This window comes from Populus nigra, chromosome 16, assembly GCF_951802175.1.
Source record: "Populus nigra chromosome 16, ddPopNigr1.1, whole genome shotgun sequence".
In the NCBI taxonomy this organism is placed as follows: Eukaryota; Viridiplantae; Streptophyta; class Magnoliopsida; order Malpighiales; family Salicaceae; genus Populus; species Populus nigra.
This window is the reverse complement of record NC_084867.1, coordinates 10,078,823-10,103,105: the sequence shown is the minus strand read 5'-3', so window position 1 is coordinate 10,103,105 and position 24,283 is coordinate 10,078,823. Positions and strand designations below refer to the sequence as shown.

The following is a 24,283-nucleotide window of genomic DNA, read 5'->3' as shown; positions in this document are numbered from 1 at the left end:
CCATAAAAAATCAAGTTGTTTTAAAGTGTTTAGGTAATCCTTACCACAAATCAAGATGTATAAAATTCTGAGTTTATGCAATTGTTCATGAACAGAACCTGCTTGCTTATTGATCCCAATTGGATAGCATCAAATTTTATTATATTAATGGAAGCATGTGATTAAATCTTCAAAATCGTTCATAAACTCAAGAGGATGGGGCATCTGTTGTATTCTAATTCAAGTACGTGCGTGCAGTGTCATCATGCATGTAAGTTGCAGCGACAGAATCAAACGGTGCAATATAAGGAGACAAGATATACGGATTTTTTAAAAACAAATTAGCACAGCATACATAAAAATTTAATAGAATAACAGGGTTTCAAAGGTTTTTTTTTTTGGTAAAATAATACTGATCATGTTATAATTAAGAATTGTAACATTTACTAAAATTTGTTATTTTTAAGCAGCGATAAAAAAATTAACACACTTTAAAATAATAATATTAAGTAAATATCATGCTTTTAAAGCACAACATGATTAAACTTCAATCTTTTGCCTCGATCAGTTGCATCCTGTTGTATTAACTGATATACCGTTTCATATAAAAATCATAATTCTATGAATTTCTTTTAAATATGTTTTATGAGTCAAAATTATCTTTGTCTAACTTGACTTGTAAACTAAAAAATAGATTTTAATTAAAATTTTAAAAAGTTATTCTTCCCATAACAGTTAATGATTCTAAATAGTCAGATATGTTTTACGTGGATTTTTATTTATTTATTTATAGAGTTATGTTACTAGATGATTAGATGTGCTTTGGCCATAATCTAAATGGTTCTATGTTGTTGTGCAGCCAATAATGATAATTACAAGCTACAAGTGAGGGATTGGATCATAGAAGGTCAATATAGCCTAACTGATCCAGGTGAAAGTATGATAGATAAAGGTATTGCTATTAATATCCTGTTATTCTTGTTTCTGTGTAGTCTCTTCTTTATGATTCGATCGAACTCATTCTAGGACAGTTTATACAGCAGTTTATCAATACATTTGGTAAGTACTATTCTTTACCAACATAAATTGGTTTGCCCTTTTGGAAAGCAAAAAAATGAAACTGCGAAGTTAGATGGATATGGCGGCTCTCCAATTGCAGACTTTGGGCAGATTCAGGCTTGGTATATACCTTTCCAATATCTCACGGGCTTCTTTATCTATTTATTTCCTTGCTTGTCTTTCTTAGATGAAGAAAGCTGTTAGCTCAAATGATTAAGTAGTTCATTTTGGGGATGTGTCTGTGCCAGATGTCCCTGTTCTGGATTTATGGGACTGTGATCAAAGCTTCCATAAAGTTTGGGAGGCTGGGGAAACCGTCCACAAATCTGCCTTCTACACATTCTAGCTTTCCTTGCTTTGGAACTGCTCCAACATGTGAAGTACATCCCGACCCAGTACTACTTAGAACAGTTTTGAGTTTTGCCTTTCCAGGTAGAAAACATATCAGTTGTGTTCATGTGCCAATTTGCTCTTAGTTGTGCTTGCAGTGGTCATTCTGTCATATAAGTTCTTAACACTCCGTATGTCATCTGAATTTACTGTGATTGATTGTGAACTTATTTATCTTCTGTAACTTTTTTCTTCTAACAGGGCAAGAGTACAAGTTGCACAGTTCTAGTGCAAGGTATTTGTCTTCTTTGTCGTTGTATATGATTCTTCAAACCCAAGAAAATGCTGGGCTTTCCCTGAGTTAGCAATTAGTATGCAAAGTAACCCCTAATAAAATCAGTGGAAAAAGTGAACTAAAGTTGGCTGATCGAGACGCTGATAACAAGTGTATGATGGCTTTAGCCAATCCCTCTGCATCCAAAAAAATAAACTTCTGTTATTTGAAGCTTGGTATTTGGCTTCTTTTTTTCTTTTGTCTTGTTTGGTTCATAATGACTTTCCAGGTCTTATTATTTTCTTGATTCATAATCCATACATCTTATATATAGATGCTTAATGCATCCACCAACCAAGTAAATTCGTACTGAGAGTCAAATCCCCATTTTACATTTCCTACTAATGCACATTTAGTCTCAAGCAGCACATACCGTAACACCATAGTGTATATGAGCTTCCAATATGGTCTCTGGCATTAAACTTCAAATTCTGACAACGCACCAGAGAATTCTTCCAATAAGAAATCCCATCATGGTCTTGCAGGGCCGGAAGGTCATCTCAGATAGAACTTGTCATACTTCCTCCCAGCAACATCAGAGATTAATTGCAATCAGGTCAGCTTGGCTTGCTGAATTAGCACAAGTAATTAAAACAGCGACATCGTTTATGTAGATTGGTTGTGAAAGCTTCATTTTGTCTTGCTTGCTGTTTTAGATAATATTTGTTTGTTGTTTGATTTGATCCAGACCGTTGAACAAATTATTTGATTCTGATAATCTAGAATTTCAGCCAAAACTGTCCCTTTTCTTTTCTTCTGGTTTTTTTTTTTAATAAGATTCAGTTTCTCTGAGCATATCTTCCTAGGAGAGAATTTTTTTTCTTTTTAATGTTCATGAGAATGATGTCTGATAAGATGACAGAATAAAAGATTCAGGAGACCTGTGGAACCAGATATACTATTAGCATACTAAACAGCTGAGAATCTACAGAATAAATAATTTGCCATCATTTTTTATTCTACTCACCAATTTTATTTTATTTTTCCAGTTCTATTGTTCTGAAATAATTACCATGTATTTCTTGAAACTTCTTTTATTAAGGCTTTGTCAAGTAAAGTAGATGTTTTCCACAGAGTTGCTTCTGATGACTTGCCTGTGAAAATAGAACAACATTTTCATACAGACTATAAGGCCTTACTATAACGTAATAGGTCTACATGTCCAACGTAGAAATTTTCTATCGCTCTGAGAGCTTGCAGCATAAAACTTGAGCAGTAGAGAAGTATGGCTATGAGGCATGATCTAGACTTGTGTTGATGGGGTTTCATCTACTGGCCTGGTTTCAGAATCTTCTTTTCTACCTCTTTCACGTCTGCTGTTATCTGCAAACTTTAAGCTTGATAGATGCAGGCCTTTCTCCTTCTCCTCTGAATTCCATTCGGACAAGTAGTAGTCTTCCTCTGTAGCGATCTTTGAAGATGATGGACCACAAAACATTCCACCCCATTGTGGGAAGTATATAAAACAAATTGGAAGAGTGCAGAATATAATCATGATACCCATGAGCATTATCCCTGTCTCTTTTGAGTATTTGGATCCTTTGAAGAAAATTAGTTGAGTTAGAACTGCCCCCACATTTCCACCACCTCCAGTCATACCAGATATCAGCCCCAATGACCTGAAAATAAGAAACATGAATGGAGTCAGGAAAAGAATTCTTAGAAAAAATATGCATTTTGAGGCATTAACCTCTACAAGCAGATCCAAGGATGTTGCTAGCTGTGATGGAATTTCATTAACCATAATGGTATTGTTAGATATCTCAACCAAAGTTTACTCTCCTGTCTAGTTCCATACCGAAGGAATATACAAGATGAGCATCTGTCAAAAAACTTTTGTGAAATTTATACTGAATCAATTCTAAGTTTGGCCGTGAAAAAACTTTTTGCTCTTATTTAGTTAACTCTAATTGCAATCAGAAAACTCTGAAATCCTAACCAAAAACTTCTGTTGTTTTCTTGAGCCGCAGATAATATCAGTGTTAACACACACGGGAGAAATCTTACCTTCGTGAGACAAAAGGCACCACCCCAAATGTTAGTCCACATGCTGCTTGGCAGAATAAAGAGAACACAATCATCACCACAATGGACCCGCCTAAAGATCCAACTCGTCCAAGTATGATGCAGAAAACACCTCCCAAGGTCTGCACTACCCACAAAGCCCACAACCTCCCCCTCATTCCATACCTCTTCGCTACAGCATCTGAGATCATTCCACCACCTGGTCGAGAAACAATGTTTGCTAGACCAAAGCTTGCTGCAATCATTCCTGCTGTATGGAGTTTGAGGTCAAATCTGTCATAGAAGTATTCTGCGACAATGTTGTCTATTGTCAGCTCTACCCCAAAACAATACCCATAACTGAGTGCCAGGATCCACCCTCTGTAATTTGTGATTCCATGATATAAGACATTTGAGAATTTATCTTTTGTTTTATCCCCTGCTTTCTGCAGCCGCCTAAAGTTTCCGTCCGGCAAGTCCTTGCCAAAGATCAAGACTGCAAATGCCGATAGTGTCTGAAACAGGGCAGGAATGAAAAACGCAATTCTCCAAGCTGTAAATTTGATGGCTCCAATGTCACGGATGAGGGCAAACACAAGGGGCATGATTAGTTGCGTTGCTCCACCGCCAAGATTACCCCAACCTCCTGCAACGCCATTAGCCGTTCCAACTACTGGGGCTGAAAACATAGAGCTCATCCAGAATTGAGTCGAGACAAAAGTGGACAGAGAGAAGCCAGTGAAAAAACGCACCAGGAGAAAAGAAGTAGAAGATGAGGCGATGGAAGTGAAGTAAACTGCTGGTGCAGTGAGGAGGATCAATGAGGCAGAGGCTAGACGGGGTCCAAAAAGGTCACAAGCAGTCCCCATAGCAACTCGAGCAAAAACCGCACCTGACACTGATGCAATGCCCGCATTACCAATGTCAGAGGCAGTGAGGTTGAGGTTGTCACGTATGATAGGAAGAAGGGGTGGAGCAGCAAAAGTAGAGACAAAACAGGCAAAGAAAGAAACCCAAGACAGATGGAATGCCCGCATGTGAGGGGCAGCTACTGAGAACAGCCGGAACTCAGTTGCCTTGTGTTCTGAATCCACTGGAAGAGCGAATTTTGGAGGCTGAGATTCCTTTACAGTGGCTTGCCCTTCTATCTCCATCTTCTTGTCTATGAAAGAAATAGGGAAACGCGGTGGGATGCTCCTAGTTTTCCTTTGTGCAGGAAAGAAATAGCTTATTCCTTTGGTGAGCCTTTTCCTATTATATATAGTACTTCTGGTCACCAACTGGTGGCTCTTTGCATGTCAGAGAAGCAAGAGTATACATTGACCAGGCAAAGAAAGAAATCATTAAACCGTGATTCAGTGGTAAGAATTTTGGATCAAGAGATTAATTTTATTTGTGGTTTTAGATTCGAGCCCTGTAATTGCTCATATAATAACCACTAGAGGTTTATATGGTCGTTAACTTCAGGGTCCATGAAATTAATCGAGATGCGTGCAAACTAACCCGAACACCCACATTAAAAAAAAAAAAAACCCTTAAAGAGTGGATTTTTGGAGGCTGACGTACGTTCCTTTTACGGTGGCTTGCGTGGGTGAAAAATAACGAGTATGCTTGGTTCTTAGTTCCTGTAAATTCCAAAGTCATCATGTTTGCTTGGAATGGTAAAGTATATGTGGTCAAATCCAACTATCTGACAGACACTGGCGTTTGTCAATATTGACATTATTATAGTTTAGATACATAAAATTACCAAAGGCTACTTTGATATTTAAACGATTAGAGGCATTTGAGCTAGCTCCAAGTGAGAATCTCCTGGTACTATTATACTCTTTGTTTTACTGCTCTTATCTACCATCATTTATTACGAACTTACTGATTTGAGCACCGAAGTGGCGTCTCTCATAGAACATGCCATGAACTCTAGCTATTTTGGAGGTCTTGACCATCTTGATCGCTCGATTAATTACCCTAATCGATCTTTCACTTGCCCATCATCTGAACGATCAATCATTCACCGATTATTATTGCTGATGAACCTTTGTTTTATGCACATGAAAGATTGATGCATCAACATTTTATCATCATAGTTGAACTATCTATCATCATTATTTCATTATTGACCGACTCATTATTATTGCCGATCAACTGATCATTTTCCATGTACGTGACCATTATCGTGCCACCAAGATTTATCCTTCCCCGTTCTGCTTCGGAAAGGCTTTGCTCTCTAGAAGTGGATGTATTCATTTGGCTCCTCTAAGTAGTAGTCTTAGCACAAAAGATTTTTAGTTGAGAGGAGGGATTATTATCCATGAGAATGCTCTTTGCCCTTTTTGCTACAAGGAAATTGAGACTACAAATCATTATTTTTTTTATCATTGTATTATAACATGGATTTTTTGGGGTAGATCCATGAATTGATTTAGGTATTCATGTTGTCTATCTAGGAATCCAAATCATAATTTGCAGGAATAGGTCAGCACAGTCAAAGGCAATTTTCTGTAAAAATCTGCTCCAGACTCGGATTTGATTATGTGTTCACCAACATTTATGCATCACTCTATTAATCGTCGAACGATCTACCATTATCATTGCTGATCAACTCATTTTTTATGCACGTGACCATCCACATGCCCACCAGGAGTTATGCAGCAACATCTTATCATAGCCAAACGATCTGTCATCATTATTGATCGATGGATTATTATTGTTGATCAACTTTTTTTCTTTAACCATCCATTTATGCTCATCAAGATTCACGCATCACTATTTATCATAGCCGAATGATTTATCATTATTATTCATGACAGGCATGTGTACCAAGATTTATGCATCATTATTTTATCATAACAGAACAATCTATCATTATTACTGACTGACCAAGTATTATTACCGATTAATATTTTTTTCTATACACGAGATCACGTATGTGTTCACCATGGTTTATGCATCAACATGCATTATAGAAATTCGTGTGAATTTATTACTTCACGCCACAGTCTATGACCTTGGCGATTGCGCAAAAGCACAAACCAATGGCTCTTTGTAGCAAAGAAAAAGCAAGGTTGGGAACTTAGAGGTTTATACTTCCGCCGAGTCCCATTAAAAGTCCTCTATCTACGGTGCCTGCCAACAAAACGAAAGGAAGTTAGAATAAATGCATGGACTTGTGAAAGGGGTGCTGGGCGACAGGCGTTGAAATTTGATTTTAATAGCTGGTTAAAGGAACTAAATAGTGATCAGCAGCCAACGGAAAGAGATAGGTAGGGAACAAGTTGCCCTTCTCCAGCTACTACGTATTGACTTTGGAGTTTTGGAAAGCGACCAAGGAATAAATAATAAGGAATCGCGTTCATTTATTTGCTAAGAAGTCTTTGAATCTTGCTCCCAGAGAGTACAAGGAAGAATCTGTACTTATCCTGCACTTGTCCATGTTAGATTTCTCGAAACAAGTATAGAATTTGGTAGGAGTCTTAATAATTGTTTTGGATTATGCAAAAAAATATCTGAATATCAGATTTTTTTTAGTTTTAAATATTTGTTTTAAAATTATATTATTTAAATATCTCACAATTAATAATAATCTATACGAATCATATAAATTTCCTAGTTTTTTTTAGAAGAGAGATTGTTATACCTTTGAGTACTAGTTTTTTTTATTGTGTTTTAAGTATTTTTGTACTATACTTTACTCATAAAAATTAAAAAGTATAATTTTCTATTCATAAAAAAATCTAAAAACCCTATAAATAGAAAAATATTAATTTACCTCTTAAATAATATCACATATATTATTTTATACTAATTTTAGAAACGTATTCGATCAAGTCCTTATTTAATTATTTATAGATTTAGAATTGTAATCCCCTATATTAATTACATTCTAGTTCTTAATTTTTAAAACTTATTTACAATCAAATCACACTTGATTAATCATCTCATTTTAATTTCTGACCAATAATTTTTATGTGTGTAATCTATTAGGTTTCTTTATAAGTTGACCCAAATATAAATTACAATCTTAAAAAAATATGATTAAATAAATTAATTCATTATCAATTTAACAATTGATTGATTTCTATTTGAAAATCAAGTACAATATCTAGCAACCTGTTATGATTCCTAAAATATTAGAACATTCATAATTGGTTTGACTTAACCTTTCAACAACCAATTTCTCAGTGTAGTTATTATCCATTCATCAACAATATTATGATTTACACATTTTAGCATGGAATGTGTTTATTTTATCAAATCATGTTTGTTCTCAACAGCACAGTCATTGATTATTTGAATAAAATTTGAAATTTTTTTTTCAAATCTTATTCCACCTTGCGCAATAATTTATCAATACTATTTAAGAATATATGAAACATTTTTTCTAATTCATCTAAAATGATAAATCATCTCTTGATTACTTAAATACCTTTATATAATTCATATTATACTCAATATCTGTCAATTTATTAGCCTTGATTAAGACAACATGTAGGAGAATCAAAACATAGCACTTCTTATATAAGATAACTTAGTGATCTCAAGTCTAAAGATCACTTACACAATTGTCATGTGAACCTTTTTATAGATACACGTGATGATCTCTATATAAAATTCTCATGCGAGTTAGTTCAGTGTACATGTCACCCGACAAGTACCTACTTATTAGTTCTAGATATTTCTTATACCTTAACTTATGAGAGCAACTGTTTTCTCTCATAAAAGAAAAAAACATAATATGTACGAATCTCAATAGCTCTAATTAATATCCAGTCTTAATAGAGCATTGACCATGAATATTAAAAACAATTTTTTGATGAAATAAGAATCCCATAATTATAACAATTTTATAATTTTCTTTGCAAAATATTTTTGTTCCTAAAATTTTATCTTTACTCTAGATTCATTAATAAAATACTATATTTATTAATAAAATATTTAATAAAAATTAAAGATTAAATTTTTTCATTAATAAATTAAATATATTTATACTAACAAAATCAGGCATATAGAGTCCTCCGTGAGTGATTTTCAAGAGGTTTTCGGATGAACAAAACTTTTCACGCCCAACCGTGTAGATATGATTTTAGACCTCGAAGGAAACGGGCATACGCAGCAGTCCTTCGAAGTTTGTTTCACTTCATAGTTTTTTAGTGTTAGTAATTAATGTTTTGAACTCGAATAATATTCAACTACAATTTATCACATCACTACTTCAGTTTTCATGAAGTTGCAAATATGTATTTTATTCACCTCGGCTAGCTGTTCCATCTTCCTCAAATTATCAAGTGGGGAAAATCCCTTTTAAAAATAAAGATTACAGTTCAGCCTAACTTAATATCTTTCTGAAGCCAATAAGAGATTCTTTCTTTGAATTTTCTTTCTAGAATCTTAAGTAAAAGTAAACATTTGACCTAAACCTGATCTTTCTCATCCTTTCATGATTTTTAGATGATTTCTAATGGGTTTCTAATTAAGAATTTTTTACTACCTAGTGATATGAATAGTGATTTAGACCTTGAAAAGCAAACTTATCAAATAAAAAATCCTAAGTTAAGCCTTGCTATTTGGGGTCTGTTTGTTTCTGCGTTTCAAAAGCGTTTTTGAAAAAATTTAAATTTTTTTTATTTTTTTATTAACTTCAAATTAATATGTTTTTAGTGTTTTCAAATCATTTTAATGTGCTAATATTAAAAATAATTTTTAAAAAATAAAAAAACATCATTGGCATGCATTTTGGCACGAAAAGCTATTTGAAAAGCAACCACAACTACACTGCCAAACAAACCCTTGTTAAGGTTTGTTACCATAGTAAACTTGAATAGTTACTCGAGGTTGATTCACTACTAAGAATTTTAAATTTATCAACGGAATTTTTTATTGATATTTATACTCATAATTTATTTGTACAAAATTCGTTGACGTGATCACAAACCAAAAAATATATCATTTTATCAGTGATTTTTTATTGTCTGTCAGTATATCCATCAATAATTTAATAAATGTTTTAAAAAAATAACATAAGTGAAAAAAATATTTAAAAAATAACATATATTTTACTCGACCGCCATTAAAAAATACAGGTTTAATTAACAATCTCTAATATAATAGCAATTGTGTTCAAAACTTTTAATGGTAATAGCCATTGTAGCAGGATGTTGTTTGTGAGATTGCCTAAGACATTCATCCACCTTAAAATTGCAAAATAATGATAATAATAATTGAATATTCTAGATACATGCACTAGGAGATGGACATAACTCTCATCCAGAAAACTATCGAATTGTATCTGTTGTTGCTAAAATCTGATAAAATAAATGCAAAATCATTTTCAGGCGAGTACCAGGATTTAAGCATTTGGCATGTTTTCCTAGTACACTTTATTCGAGTGCATTTTCTCATTAATTTGTGGTATCCTCAGTCCTGAATTTGCTCCTTTCCTTTCGTCTAGAATCTTGATGTTGTGAGTCATTAAGATCGAAGTTCGGTTTTTCTGGAACTTCCTGGTTGAAGATTTTAACAAATTCCTCGACCTTTCCCCTAACCCCTGTTCTTCCCAAGGCTGTCTCTTGATTTTGTTTTGCCAGATAAGCCTGTTTCAGGAGCAGAGTGATGTTTTGTTTCTATTGAAGCCCCTAATTAAGGCAGAATTTATAGGACCATCTTCAACAATCACTTGAAGATTGCTTGGAGTATCCAACTCAGATATAGGGAAACTTGTGTCCTCAAGAATTTGACACGCTTCTACTTCACCCTGAATGCTTGTGTCGAAGAGGGAGTGATCATCTTGTTTGTCAAGCTCCATTCGACCACTGAACGAGGGAATATCAATATCATGTGGAGTTGCTGAACGTAATTCTCTTGCTATACCCTCGCATGCATGCTGTCCATCCATTAGCACTTGAACATCCCTTAAGTTTACACTTCTCATTCAGCCTTAATTTTTTCACGTACACGATTTAGAATAACAGTTATATATTATACCATTTTCTTAATTTTTTTTTAAAATGGTGTCATTTTCTCTTAAATCTTTTGAAACAGTGTTAATATTTTTTTTAAATCCAGCTTTTCTCGCAAGTACAGACTTGCAATGGACTTGAATATAAGCATTTTTCTATTAAGCATGGTGCGCAAAAGAATAAAAAAACAAAAAGTTAATTCAATGTACAAAGTACGCTATCATTCTAAATTTCATTCCACTTGAAATAGTTATATCGTTTCACTTCACCTAATAGCAATGCTAAAATTATTACAGAGATAAAGCCACTATGAAATATAATAAGAGTTGACTCTCATATTAGACATTTAATGCCAAAAATAGCGTCAAATTGTAAGAAATATCTCAACTACAATATACTATTTCTCCCAACAAACTGGTCTATTCACATGACTAGCCAGCAAGATTGCAGATGAAACAATTAAGTATAGCTAGGATGGCTGTATAGTGCGCTAGAAAAAAATCAAACCAGTTTCTCCATTTCACAAGGTAAGAACATCACAGACAAGTGCGGAGCCTTGCGCAAGGCTCAGGTGGGCTGTAGCCCAGGTAAGAAAAAAATATTATTCGAATACTTGAATATTTATAATTATATTTTTCAAAATATTCTGAGTTCTTGAATATATCTTGTAATTGTCCTTCTTCGCACCACATTTTCATATGCAAGGACATGCTCTGATTAAATTATAATATAGTTTCAACTAGATTGCCACATCACACGGCTACCACTTTTATACTGCCAACACAACTCAAAACCCATAATTATTCTCCTCCATGAAATCGAAGGGAGCTTTTTTCGTTTTTCTAGCCACGATGTGGCAGGCATGTACCAATCAAATGGCGAGCTAGGACTGCAACCTGGAAGTTCAATGTATTATTAGAGGAGATTATTTTCTAAAATGTTTTTTTATTTAAAATATATTAAAATAATATTTTTTTATTTTTAAAAATTATTTTTGATATTAATATAATATTAAAAAATATCAAAAAAATAATTAAAAAAATATATTTTTTAAAAATATATTTTTAAAGTGTAAAAACAATGTGCTCTTGACTATGACAGACAGGGGCATGGAATGGACTCCAAACTCTATTTTTCAGAGATTGTTCTTATGCATATTATGTATATTGCTTTGCTCACTGACTACAACTGGCATTAGTTGCAGTAGCTGTAAATGAGATTTTTATTTGGTTATTTTTCTCAAAATTAACAACCATTATTAATCTTATTAGTGCTTCTTCCAAACATCATATCGAGTTACATGATATTCAAGCTATAGAAATTGCACATATGGTAGCTATTGGAGAATGTGAGACTGGTAGAGGGGCTAATTAAATTGGTAATTTACATCGAAGTGGAATTACTCGCTGGAGCTCTCATTTTGATTCTATTTGCAGCTTAATAGATATTTATGATGCAACTATTATTGTGCTTGAAAGTATGATTAAAGAATGATCTTCTAATTCTATACGTGGAGAAGCTGGTGGTTGTTTGATTATGATGAAATCTTTTGAATGTATATTCATCTTATATTTAATGCATAAAATAATAGGGATTACAGATTTACTTTGTCGAGCTTTGCAGCAAAAATCTCTTGACATCTTAAATGCAATGGATCTTGTATCAACTATTATAACATTGCTTTGAATTTTGAGAAATGCCAGATTTGATCTTCTCCTTGCAAATGTGCAATCAGTTTGCACAAAATATGAGATTAACATACCACATATGAATGCTTAGTATAAAAAGGCTACATCTCGTTCATGTCAACAACAAGGTTCAGTGACAGTTTACCAGCATTATCATTATGATATATTTAACTTAACAATAGATTTTTAATTGGAAGAATTAAATTCTAAATTTAGTGATGGGACAGTGGAACTTCTCGTACTTAGCTCTGCTTTAGAATCTAAGGACAATTTTAAATCATTTAAAGCTGATAATATTTATAAGCTTGCTGAGAAATTTTATCCTAAAGATTTCAATGAATAAGAGATGTATTATTTGAGATCTCAACTAGAACATTATTAGATTTATGTGATTTATCATGAGAGCTTTCAGAATATGTTTACCATTTCTGAATTATGTCGAGGATTAGCTGAAATAAATAAGTCGCAGCATTATCATTTAATTGACAGGTTGATTCGTCTTGTTTTGACTTTGCCTGTTTTCATACCATTATAGACTGGACATTTTCGGTTATGAAACATGTTAAAATTGTACTTCTTAATAAAATAAAAGAGGAGTTCTTAGCAGATTCTACGATGATTTACATTGAACGAGAGCTTGTTGAAGATATTGATTTGGATTCGATTATAGATGAATTCTATTCTACAAAACATCAAAGAGTGCAACTTTAATAGTGTAATTTATTTTTATTTTTATTTTGAATTTTATGTACTTTAAATTTTATTTTTTATATATTTTATGTTATGTATTTGAATTAAAACTTTATTGTTAACTTGACAAATTTATATATCCGAGTTAACGATTAATCTTAAAAAATAATTTTTATGCATTTATATCATAACTCAGGATAAGAAAAATTCCTGGCTCCGCCTGTGATCACAGAAAACCAGTTCTAATAACATGACTGAGAACAAAATTTGCATTACCTGCAAAATATGCATACTGTATGCAAGTGACTTCTGTTCAATATTTTCTTTAGAAGATCTTTTGTCAGTGTGATTCATTTTTATTAGAGTTGAACTGACAAGAGTGAAACTCGAACTTGAGAACTCACCCTCTTACTTATGTAAGATAGTGAGCCTGTGATAAAAAAATATATATATATACCATGGATGTGCTCAACATTTATCGATCGTCATATTAGTTTATATGTCTTATCAAAAGTATCAAGTTCTTTGTTATAGTAAATCCAATCAAAGTATAGAAGAAAACCTAAACATTCCTCATTTAGTATAAACAATGTTTTAATCAATAGAGAGTTGAAATTAGACTGCTTGATATTTTCCAAGCACCTGACCATAAACATTGATAGCGGGCATAGCATTTAATTAAAGAAGCTAGAAAATGGATCCTAGGTGCTGGAGCGATGATTCTTTCAGGTTGAAGGTTGACAGGTTAGTACACAAGAGTAAGAAACAGAGATGTTGATGCGGTCTCGTCTCTTGGATGCATGCAGGATTTTCCTAACAGGAATGATGGACAAAAGCAATGCATTGCAAACATGATTTAACCATTAACTTATCAAGTCCATAAACCCTAACAAATTTATGCTGCTAGTCAAAATGATAAAAGGAAATGGTGGTAGAGATAATAACCGTTTCATTTGACTTCTCCACATCATCTGTCAGGCCATCCATGTTTTTGTACAGTCCTGTATTAGCAGTGCAAGAGAATCAAAATGTTTAGCAACAATGGTTTAAATACATGGTATAAACTAAAGCTACCAAGCATGGAACTGATTGATTTCGATAAGAAAATGAAACTTCACACCTAAATGCATTTTCTATCTCTATGGTACAGAGAAATCAAGCAAACTAATAACCTTTTATTTGATTAATATACTGAATAGCTTAATGCAGCAATCGGACATTCAGAAAAGCTTTAGTTTTCAAGTTATCAGTGGTGCATGAGCCATGAACTGATAAAAGAATGAATTTCAAAACTTCTCTTTCAAGAAAAGTACCACCGACTTGTGTGCCAAAAACAAATATTTCCAATATAAAAAACATGCCTTCAATTGAATTTAAATATAATATTTAAATCGAAAAATTATTACGGGACTCCTATATTTGAATGCGATAACATTTCCCTTCGTCTTTAAAAAGATTACACATTATAAACCTAGTCAATGCTTTTGCATCATAAAGGACACAAAATTTGATTTTTTTTCTCCATAACTTCTATCTTTTCTCCCTCTCCACGAATAGAAAATCAAATACAAATCAAAACAAAATCTCCTCTTTGTACTCGATGTATCTTCTCTTCTGGAAATTAGCAAATGTCAAGTATGAGATTCAACCCAACCAATAGTTTTTACATATCAAGATGTCGAAATTCACACCAAGTGCTTTTTTTTTGTTGTTAAATATTGATAATGTTGAATCCTGAACAAAACCTCTCTTTCAAATTCTCTAAAAATACCCAATCTTGGTAGAATAATCTCATCAATCCTAGACCAACAAAACTCTTAAAACACTATTAGAAAATTGACAAATACAAATAAAAACACTGGCAGGATGTTTCTGTTAGTAGATTACAGTAAATTTTAGCAACAGAATATTCTCTCACTATATCCATCGATAAACACCGACAAAAATATTCTCCTAGTATATATCAAAAGAATTATAGTGGGAAAAGAAAAAATTAAAAAATAAGTCTAAAAGTACGATAATATGTCATTTATACAAATGACATTACTGAAAATATTAATCCATCAGTAAAATCTGTTTGTAAACCCATTGATAATATTTAAGGTATAACTCTTAAGATTATGTGTACTTATTTTATAGCTTTTTTTCTAAAAAAATTTGTTGTATGAATGTATGATTTGTACATGTTAGGGTTTGTTTGAGATTTTATAAAATTCTATTTGTTTGCAAATTGATGAAATTCATTTCGAATTTGTGACTTAGGTGTTTTGTGATGAAATAAATAATGACTTATTTAACGGATTTATTTTATATTTTGTCAATTTTATTGTTGATTTCAAATTTTCAGTAAATGTATAGAAATATGAACTTATATAGATAATTGATAATGAATTTAAAATACTATTAAAAAAGATTGAATAAGCTAGATTGAGTTAAGCCAATGTTTGCAAATTTATTTAGTTCACATAATTAATTAATATATGTTGTCATCAATATTCTATATAGGTTTGATATAAGTAATGGATGATCGTTCATAAATGTATCAAAATTCACCTAAAATGCTGCATAAAATGGATAATTGTAATGAGGTTCAGGGTTTTATTAATTACACACTATCTAATCCAAAAACTATTAGTGGATACTTTTATTATTGTTGATGTTAGGGAGTTAAATAATATTTTGAGAACTAGCTGCTATACACAAGTCAACAAAGATAATAATAGTGATGAAATCAACGTAGAATATTGTGATGGAAATGACAATAATAAAATTAAAGGAAAAAAAAGGCAATTATGATTAATTTGCACAACACGAATGTGTAATGCTATAAACTATAATGTAATATTTCTGAACAAAATTAACTTTAATGTAATGACAATGACGTTAATTTATTATTAAATGACAAGAAAACATTTATTTTATGTAATTTTATTAGTATACATAAAACTAGTGTTATTGTATTGTATATGTTTCTATGATCTTAAGAATTTGCAGGATAGATAGATAAGAAATACAAATAGAATTTGTAAAAAAAAAACTATTTTACACCGATGGAAATAAGTCGATGATATTTGGAGGAAATCTGAAAAAATATTTATTAAATTGAACATTTAAATTAAATATTACAGATAAATACAGACTGAAAAGTGGGTGATATTTAGAGGGTTTCTAAATTTTTTTATTAAATTAAAATTTTAAATAAAATATTACAGATGCAATCACAAATGGATTGAAAAGTCATCAGTGATATTTAGAGGGTTTTTAAATTTTTTTGATTAAATTAAAAATTTAAATAAAATATTACAGATGGAATCACCGATGGAATGATTAAAAATATTAATATTTAATTATCTATCGATAAAACATCCCAGTTAAAAGACCAGAATCCTTCATTTCATAACAAATGGACTTCTTCTTCTTCTATAAAAAACACTAACGTCTATTTCTTTCTTTCTCTTCTCTTTTCAACTCCTTTTTTTCTATTCTCTTTTCCTCCACGTGTAGGTATGTCCTCTCCTCTCTTCTTCTTTTCTCTTCTCAATTTTTTTTAATTAACATACTTTATTAATTTTTCTTTTCTTTTCTTTTCTCAACTTCGCTCGCAATTAAATTAAGGTAAGATTTCTCTTTTTTTGTGATTTTTTCATTATATTTTATTTTAAAATTTTTATATTCTAAATAATTGTATGAATGTTGTTGTAGGATTTTTTTTTCATATGAGATCAATTTTGTTGGATTTGTTTTTCAATTTTGGTGTTCATTTTCTATTAAATTAATTTATTTGTTGTTGGATGATAGGTTTTGGAATAAGTTTTGTTGGTTAGGTTGAAATTGTTTTTTATTGATTTATTTATTTGTTGTTGTTGTTGCAAATTTGTCTAAGTTGATTTTCTTTTTTTTTTCCAAGCAACTCAGTTCCATAGTGTTATTGAGTGTTGATTTATATTAATTTATTTTATTTTAATTTTTTCTACATATGTTAAATAGAATTTCTTTAAAATATATTTTTTAAATAATTACAGACAGTATTATCGATGGTTTAAGATATATGGTAGTGGAATACGTGTAAGAAAACAAATGAAACCCTAAGGTTTTGATAACAGAAGAGGTTTGCGAGTTTGATAGTTTTGAAAGGATCAGTCATCATAGGCTGGTGTCTTTCTCATCAACTAGGTATACAGACTAGTATATGCACTTAGACTACCTACTTTCTGTTAGTATGAAGTTTCTGACAAGTATTCCAATATCAAAACATAATAGATATTTGCATAATTATCAAAGAAAATGAATATCATCTCAAATATAATTTAATTCAACAAAATATTAATGCAAATTCAAGGATGGATGAGTACTTATGATGGATGAGTGCAAATTCAAAAATAACCCGTAGCATATAACATAAAAGATTACTGACTCTAAGATTAGAGACCAAATTATATTTTTGAAATCATACAGATTCACTTAATTGATCCTGAACATATCCTAAATTGATCGAACCTAAAAGAACCAATCAACATCTACTGCTTGGTCAACCGATCGATTAAGAGCATTAGGCAAATTGATTGATTGGTTTAATCTAACCAGTTAACCAGTTGATCAGGATTTTAGAAATTCTAATTTGCCAATCTTTAAAACTACAGATCTTAAAATAATCAACATGTATTCTTCAAAAACCCATAATTTTATACCTTATATAAAAACAATTTAAGTCAAACTAACATCCTAAAACATTAATTATTCTTAATCCATTTCTTGTGTATATACTTAATTCCACCAAGCAAGTAAATTCCTTACTTTCAAGAAGCACACACCGTAACACTGTAGTGTAAATGAGCTTCCTGTATGGTCTCTACTCTCTAGACTATCATTAACCTTCAAATACTTGCTTGCATACCGGAGAGATCCTCCAACAAGAAATTCCATCATGGTCTTGCATCGACGAAAGGTCATCTCAGCTAGAACTTGTCTTAATTCCTCTCAGCGACATCAGAGATTAATTGCATTAAGGTCAGTTTAGCTTGTTAAACTGGCAAATTTAAAATGGCCACGTCGTTTATGTAGATCGGCTGTGAAAGCTGCATTTTGTCTTGCTTGCTGTTTTAGATAGATATTTGTTTATTGCTGTTTGAAATAAGAGATCCGGACCGAATAATCTAGAATTTCAGTGAAAAAATGTCCTTTCCTTTTTGCTTTTCTTCTTAATAAGATTCAGTTTCTCTCAGTATTCCTTTCCTTTTTTTTTTCCATGAGAATAATGTTTGATGAGAGGTCATATGAATGATTTAGGAGACCTGTGGAACCAAATATACTAGTAGGATACTCTACAGCAGCTGATGTATAAGATCTTAATCTTTAAACGAATACAATTGTTGCCTTCATTGTTTTCTTCAAATTACCAAATTAAAATTTTCTGTTCTAGGGTTCTGAAACAATGACCATGTATTTGTTCACACTTTTATTGATCAATTAAGGCTTTGTAAAGTAAAATAAACGTTTTCCATAAAGTTGTTTCTGATGACTTTCCTTTGGAAATTAAACAACATTTTCATACAGATTATGAGGCCTTACTATAACGTTTTAGGTCTATATATGTCCAGTGTATAAATTTTCTAATGCTCTGAGAGCTTGCAGCCATAAACTTGAGCATTATAGATATAATGCACATTACTTGCTCGCCTGTGGGGTTGCTAGCAGACTCTAGAGAAGTATGGCTATGAGGCATGATCTAGACTTTTGTTGATGGGGTTTCATCTACTGGCCTGGTTTCAGAATCTTCTTTTCTACCTCTTTCACTTCTGCTGTTATCTGCAAACTTTAAGCTTGATAGATGCAGGCCTTTCTCCTTCTCCTCTGAATTCCATTCGGACAAGTAGTAGTCTTCCTCTGTAGCGATCTTTGTAGATGATGGACCACAAAACATTCCACCCCATTGTGGGAAGTATATAAGACAAATTGGAAGAGTGCAGAATATAATCATGACACGCATGAGCATTATCCCTCTGTCTTTTGAGTATTTGGATCCTCTGAAGAAAATTAGTTGAGTTAGAACTGCACCCACGTTTCCACCACCTCCAGTCATACCAGATATCAGCCCCAATGACCTGAAAATAAGAAATATGAATGGAGTCAGGAAAATAATTCTTAGAAAAAATATGCATTCTGTGTCATTAACCTCTACAAGAAGATCCAAGGATGTTGCTAGTTGTGATGGAATTTCACTAACCAGAATGGTATTATTAAATATCTCAACCAAAGTTTACTCTCCTGTCTAGTTCCATACCGAAGGAATATACAGGATGAGCATCTGTCAAGAAACTTTTGTGAATTTTATACTGAACCAATTCTAGGCTTGGCCGTGAAAAGACTTTTTGCTCTTATTTAGTTAACTTTAATTGCAATCAGAGAACTCTGAAATCCTAACCAAAAGCATCTGTTGTTTTCTTGAGCTGCAGATAATATCGGTGTTAACACATATGGAAGAAATCTTACCTTCGTGAGACAAAAGGCACCACCCCAAATGTTAGTCCACATGCTGCTTGGCAGAATAAAGAGAACACGATCATCACCACAATGGACGCGCCCAAAGATCCAACTCGTCCAAGTATGATGCAGAAAACACCTCCCAAGGTCTGCACTACCCACAAAGCCCACAACCTCCCCCTCATTCCAAACCTCTTCGCTACTGCATCTGAGATCATTCCACCACCTGGTCGAGAAACAATGTTTGCTAGACCAAAGCTTGCTGCAATCATTCCTGCTGTATGGAGTTTGAGGTCAAATCTGTCATAGAAGTATTCTGCGACAATGTTGTCTATTGTCAGCTCTACCCCAAAACAATACCCATAACTGAGTGCCAGGATCCACCCTCTGTAATTTTTTATTCCATGATAGAAGACATTGGAGAATTTATCTTTTGTTTTATCCCCAGCTTTCTGCAGCCGCCCAAAGTTTCCGTCCGGCAAGTCCTTGCCAAAGATCAAGACTGCAAATGCCGATAGTGTCTGAAACATGGCAGGAATGAAAAACGCAATTCTCCAAGCTGTAAATTTGATGGCTCCAATGTCACGGATGAGGGCAAACACAAGGGGCATGATTAGTTGCGTTGCCCCACCGCCAAGGTTACCCCAACCTCCTGCAACGCCATTAGCCGTGCCAACTACCGGGGCTGAAAACATAGAGCTCATCCAGAATTGAGTCGAGACAAAAGTGGCCAGAGAGAAGCCAGTGAAAAAACGCACCAGGAGAAAAGAAGTAGAAGATGAGGCGATGGAAGTGAAGTAAACTGCAGGTGCAGTGAGGAGGATCAATGAGGCAGAGGCTAGACGGGGTCCAAAAAGGTCACAAGCAGTCCCCATTGCAACTCGAGCAAAAACTGCACCTGACACTGATGCAATGCCCGCATTACCAATGTCAGAGGCAGTGAGGTTGAGGTTGTCACGTATGATAGGAAGAAGGGGTGGAGCAGCAAAAGTAGAGACAAAACAGGCAAAGAAAGAAACCCAAGACAGATGGAATGCCTGCATGTGAGGGGCAGCTACTGAGAACAACCGGAACTCAGTTGCCTTGTGTTCTGAATCCACTGGAAGAGCGAATTTTGGAGGCTGAGATTCCTTTACAGTGGCTTGCCCTTCTATCTCCATCTTCTTGTCTATGAGAGAAAAAGGGAAACACGGTGGGATGCTCCTAGTTTTCCTTTGTGCAGGAAGAAATAACCGATTTCTTTGGTGAGCCTTTTCCTAGTACTTCTGGGCACCAACTGGTGGCTCTTTGCATGTAAGAGAAGCATGAGTATATATTGACCAGGCAAAGAACAATCGCGAGTTATACTCGAATTATTCAGGTTTTAAGTTTATTTTTAAAAATTACTAGTTTGGTTGATAAAAATAAAGAAAACATAGTAGATTTACATAATAATTAATTTTAAAATTTATAAAATTAATAAAAAAATACACAAGCAGTTCGAACATCTACCTTATTATTAATAATAATAATAATAATAATAATAATAATAATAATAAATCCATAAAGAGTTGATTTTTGAAGTTTGACGTTCCTTTTAGGGTGGCTTGTGTGGGTGAAAAATAATGAGCATGCTTGGTTCTTAGTTCCCTTAAATACCAAAGTCATCATGTTTGATTAGAATTGTGAAGTACATGCGGTCAAATCCAACTATCTGACAGACACTGGCGTTTGTCAATATTGACATTATTGTAGTTTAAATACATAAAATTACCAAAGGCTACTTTGATATTTAAACGATTGGAGGCATTTGAGCTAGCTCCAAGTGAGAAACTCCTGGTACTGTTATACTGATTTGAGCACCGAAGTGGCCTCTCTCACGGAACACGCCCATGAACTCTAGCTATTTTGTAGGTCTTGACCGATCAATTAATTATCATAATCTTTCACTTGACCATTCTCATGCACACCAAGATTCATGCATCATCATTCTAATCATAGCTAAACGATCTATATATCATCATTATTTGATGATATTGACTGAATAATTATTGTTGTTGATCAACTCATTATCGTGCCACCAAGATTTATGCATCAACGTTCTGTCATAGCTAAATGATCTATCATCGTTATTTTCGGACTCATTTTTATATATGTGACCATGCATGTGTCCACCAAGATTTATGCACCAATATTTTATCATAGCTGAAACGATCAATTCATTTTCTACACACGAGATCACGTTTGTGTCCTCCATGGTTTATGCATCCACATGCACTATAGAAATTCGTGTGAACTTATGACTTCACGCCACAGTCTATGACTTTGGCGAAAAGCCCAACCAATGGCTCTTTGTAGCAAAGAAAAAGCAAGGTTTGGAACTTGGAGGTTTATACGTCCGCCGAGTCCCATTTATCCTATTCTACGGTGCCTGCTCACAAAACGAAAGGAGGTTAGGCTGCGTGGAATTGAAAAAGGTTGCTAGGCGACAGCTGCCAATGGAAAGAGATATGAAGGGAACAAGTTGTACTCCTACAGCTACTACGTATTGACTATGGGGTTTTGGAAAGCGACCAAGGAAAAAAAAACAAGGAATCGCATTCTTTGATTTGCTAAGAAGTCTTCGAATTTTGTTCCCTGATAGTACAGGGACGAATCTGTACCGATCCTGTTCTTGTCCGTTCCTCTGTGATTTTCAAGATGAATATACTTTTCACGCCCAACCGTGTCCTTGTCATTTCAGAGCTTGATGGAAACAACACACAACTACTTAACCATGTTGGGCATTCTACTTGGCTTGTTTCAAAACATGGACTTTGAAATAATCATTCAATCCTTGTCAGTCAACATTGTTTGTTTATTTAAGTCAATACTAGTAGTTCAATAAATTATTTGGCCAATAATATGCGGTCACAAGTTTGTTTCACCTCATAGTTTCTTCGTGGTGACCACATTTGTGATATGTGCTTTGCCGTGAGTTGGATAGAATTTTTCAATATAAAAAAAGAATGCTATGGAAATGAAATCCTTAGAACCGAGTAATTTAAATAATATAATTAAAAAAAATATAACAGCAATAAATAATAAATAAATTGATACAACAAATAACAATTAAAAAAAGGTGAGAAAGAACTCGAATTGAACTTACTTGGAATATCAAACAACTCATTTGTTGAAAATCGAAACTAAAAAAAAAGATCTAATTAAACAGTGTTGTTGCTCATTTTTAAAACCCTAGAAAAATACACACATACACACAAGAGAATACACATTAATAAAGCCTAAAAAAGACCATAGTTTTTTGGTGAAAGACCGAAACACCAAGAAAAAGTTAGTAAACCCAAATGTTCTAGATTGAAAAAATTAGCAATCTAATTTGATTGACAAAGGACCTATTAATGACAATGTTTTATTTAGATGTTTAAGGACTCAATTGGATTTTTAAAAGGTTTAATTAAATTTAGTGAGGACTTAATCACAAGGAAAATCAGCTTTTGAAGTTAATTTGGATGTTAATTGAAACAAATCGAAGTTTAGGGACTAAAATTGAACCTTGAAAAGTTTAAGTGGTCAAATCAAGAGTTTAATTGCATAAAATTTAAAGTCTGGTGAGCAATTAGGGACTTAATTGAACAATTCATGAACTAAAGAACAACTTGCGAAAGGCATGCGACTTTGGGCACTAAAATCAGGAGTCAAATCGAAGAAAATTAAAAGTTTGATGGTCATCTGGGGATCCAATTGAACAAATCAGAAACTAAAGACCAACTTGTAAAAGACACTCAAATTTAAGGCTGACAATTGAATCTGACAGGGGTGCAATTGCATGAAATTAGGAGTTTAGGGAAAAATTACATGTAAAATTAAATGTAATTGGAAGAATAAGAATTAAATTGAAGATTGTCAAATCCCAAATTAGAAAACCCTAATTTGTAATGTTTAGCCAAAATAGTTTCATTTAGGATATTGTGCATCCCAAATAAAAAAATAAAAACTGAATTTATAGGGTTTAACCAAAACAACACCATTCAGGATAGTATGCATCTTCTTTTTTAGTTTTTGGCTGATCAAGTAGGCACTTTTAAACGAATAAATATGGTGTTTCCGACCACTTTGAAGGCTACAACCACCATCAATTAACTAAGAAACACCCCTCTCTACAACCTCATTTCTTTGAAATCAAACGTTTACATGAAATCCATTACTCGGGTTCAATCATGAAGATTAATTCTCAACTAATTTAATTTTGATATATGAAATCATGAAAAAAAACTATCAATTTAAAAAACTTGCCAAAAAAAGATAGCAATAAAAAAAATAAGGATAGAGAATTTGTTTATTTTTATTTACAAATCGGTCTTTATTAGGGAATTCTCTATCCTGATATTTTAAAAAAATTACAAGGACTGAAATTAAACTTTTTTAAAACCTCTTTTAGATTATTAAGACATTTTATTTGCAAATATTTTTTTCAAGGACTAACTCATTGAATGTATTAAGCTTTATTTTTAGAAAATATAAAGATAAGTAATCTCCTAATGAGGACCTATTTTTCAAAATAAAAGTATACTATAAGGACCAAAATAATTTTTTCAAGAATTACAAGGACTAAAATTAAACTTTGTGAAACTATCCTTTACATTACTAACAAAGAAAGGAATAAACAACAAGAATGGCATTCTTTAACTTCCTAAGAAGACTTTGGATTTTGTTTCCAAAGGTTACAAGGATGAATATGTCTTGATCTTGGTTTTTTCCCATTCCTCTATATGATTTTCAAGAGG

General features: G+C 32.9%; 2 protein-coding genes and 1 long non-coding RNA gene across 3 annotated transcripts; 1 reads left to right on the top strand and 2 right to left on the bottom strand.

Annotated features, from left to right (window-relative positions):
* Positions 1-844: 844 nt before the first annotated feature.
* Positions 845-3,806, top strand: LOC133675534 (uncharacterized). The gene is made up of 5 exons (XR_009835439.1): positions 845-1,160; positions 1,287-1,470; positions 1,630-1,663; positions 2,188-2,258; positions 3,673-3,806. It is a non-coding gene; the product is annotated as an uncharacterized LOC133675534 (long non-coding RNA).
* LOC133675533 (high affinity nitrate transporter 2.5-like) lies at positions 2,721-5,002 on the bottom strand. The gene is made up of 2 exons (XM_062096946.1): positions 3,710-5,002; positions 2,721-3,321 (listed from the first exon to the last, which is right to left on the bottom strand). Exons 1-2 carry the CDS (start codon positions 4,858-4,860, stop codon positions 2,946-2,948), a joined length of 1,527 nt encoding a protein of 508 aa, XP_061952930.1. The 5' UTR covers positions 4,861-5,002; the 3' UTR covers positions 2,721-2,945.
* A 13,531-nt stretch (positions 5,003-18,533) lies between these two features.
* LOC133675253 (high affinity nitrate transporter 2.5-like) lies at positions 18,534-20,904 on the bottom strand. The gene is made up of 2 exons (XM_062096577.1): positions 19,530-20,904; positions 18,534-19,141 (listed from the first exon to the last, which is right to left on the bottom strand). Exons 1-2 carry the CDS (start codon positions 20,678-20,680, stop codon positions 18,766-18,768), a joined length of 1,527 nt encoding a protein of 508 aa, XP_061952561.1. The 5' UTR covers positions 20,681-20,904; the 3' UTR covers positions 18,534-18,765.
* Between the last annotated feature and the right edge of the window lie 3,379 nt (positions 20,905-24,283).

What these genes read in the sequence shown, in the direction of transcription:
- LOC133675533 (XM_062096946.1), bottom strand. Translation starts at nt 4,860, where the DNA reads ATGGAGATAGAAGGGCAAGCCACTGTAAAGGAATCTCAGCCTCCAAAA. An exon ending in GTGCCTTTTGTCTCACGAAG is followed by an intron (nt 3,322 to 3,709) that starts GTAAGATTTCTC and finishes TCTTATTTTCAG; the next exon opens with GTCATTGGGGCTGATATCTG.
- LOC133675253 (XM_062096577.1), bottom strand. Translation starts at nt 20,680, where the DNA reads ATGGAGATAGAAGGGCAAGCCACTGTAAAGGAATCTCAGCCTCCAAAA. An exon ending in GTGCCTTTTGTCTCACGAAG is followed by an intron (nt 19,142 to 19,529) that starts GTAAGATTTCTT and finishes TCTTATTTTCAG; the next exon opens with GTCATTGGGGCTGATATCTG.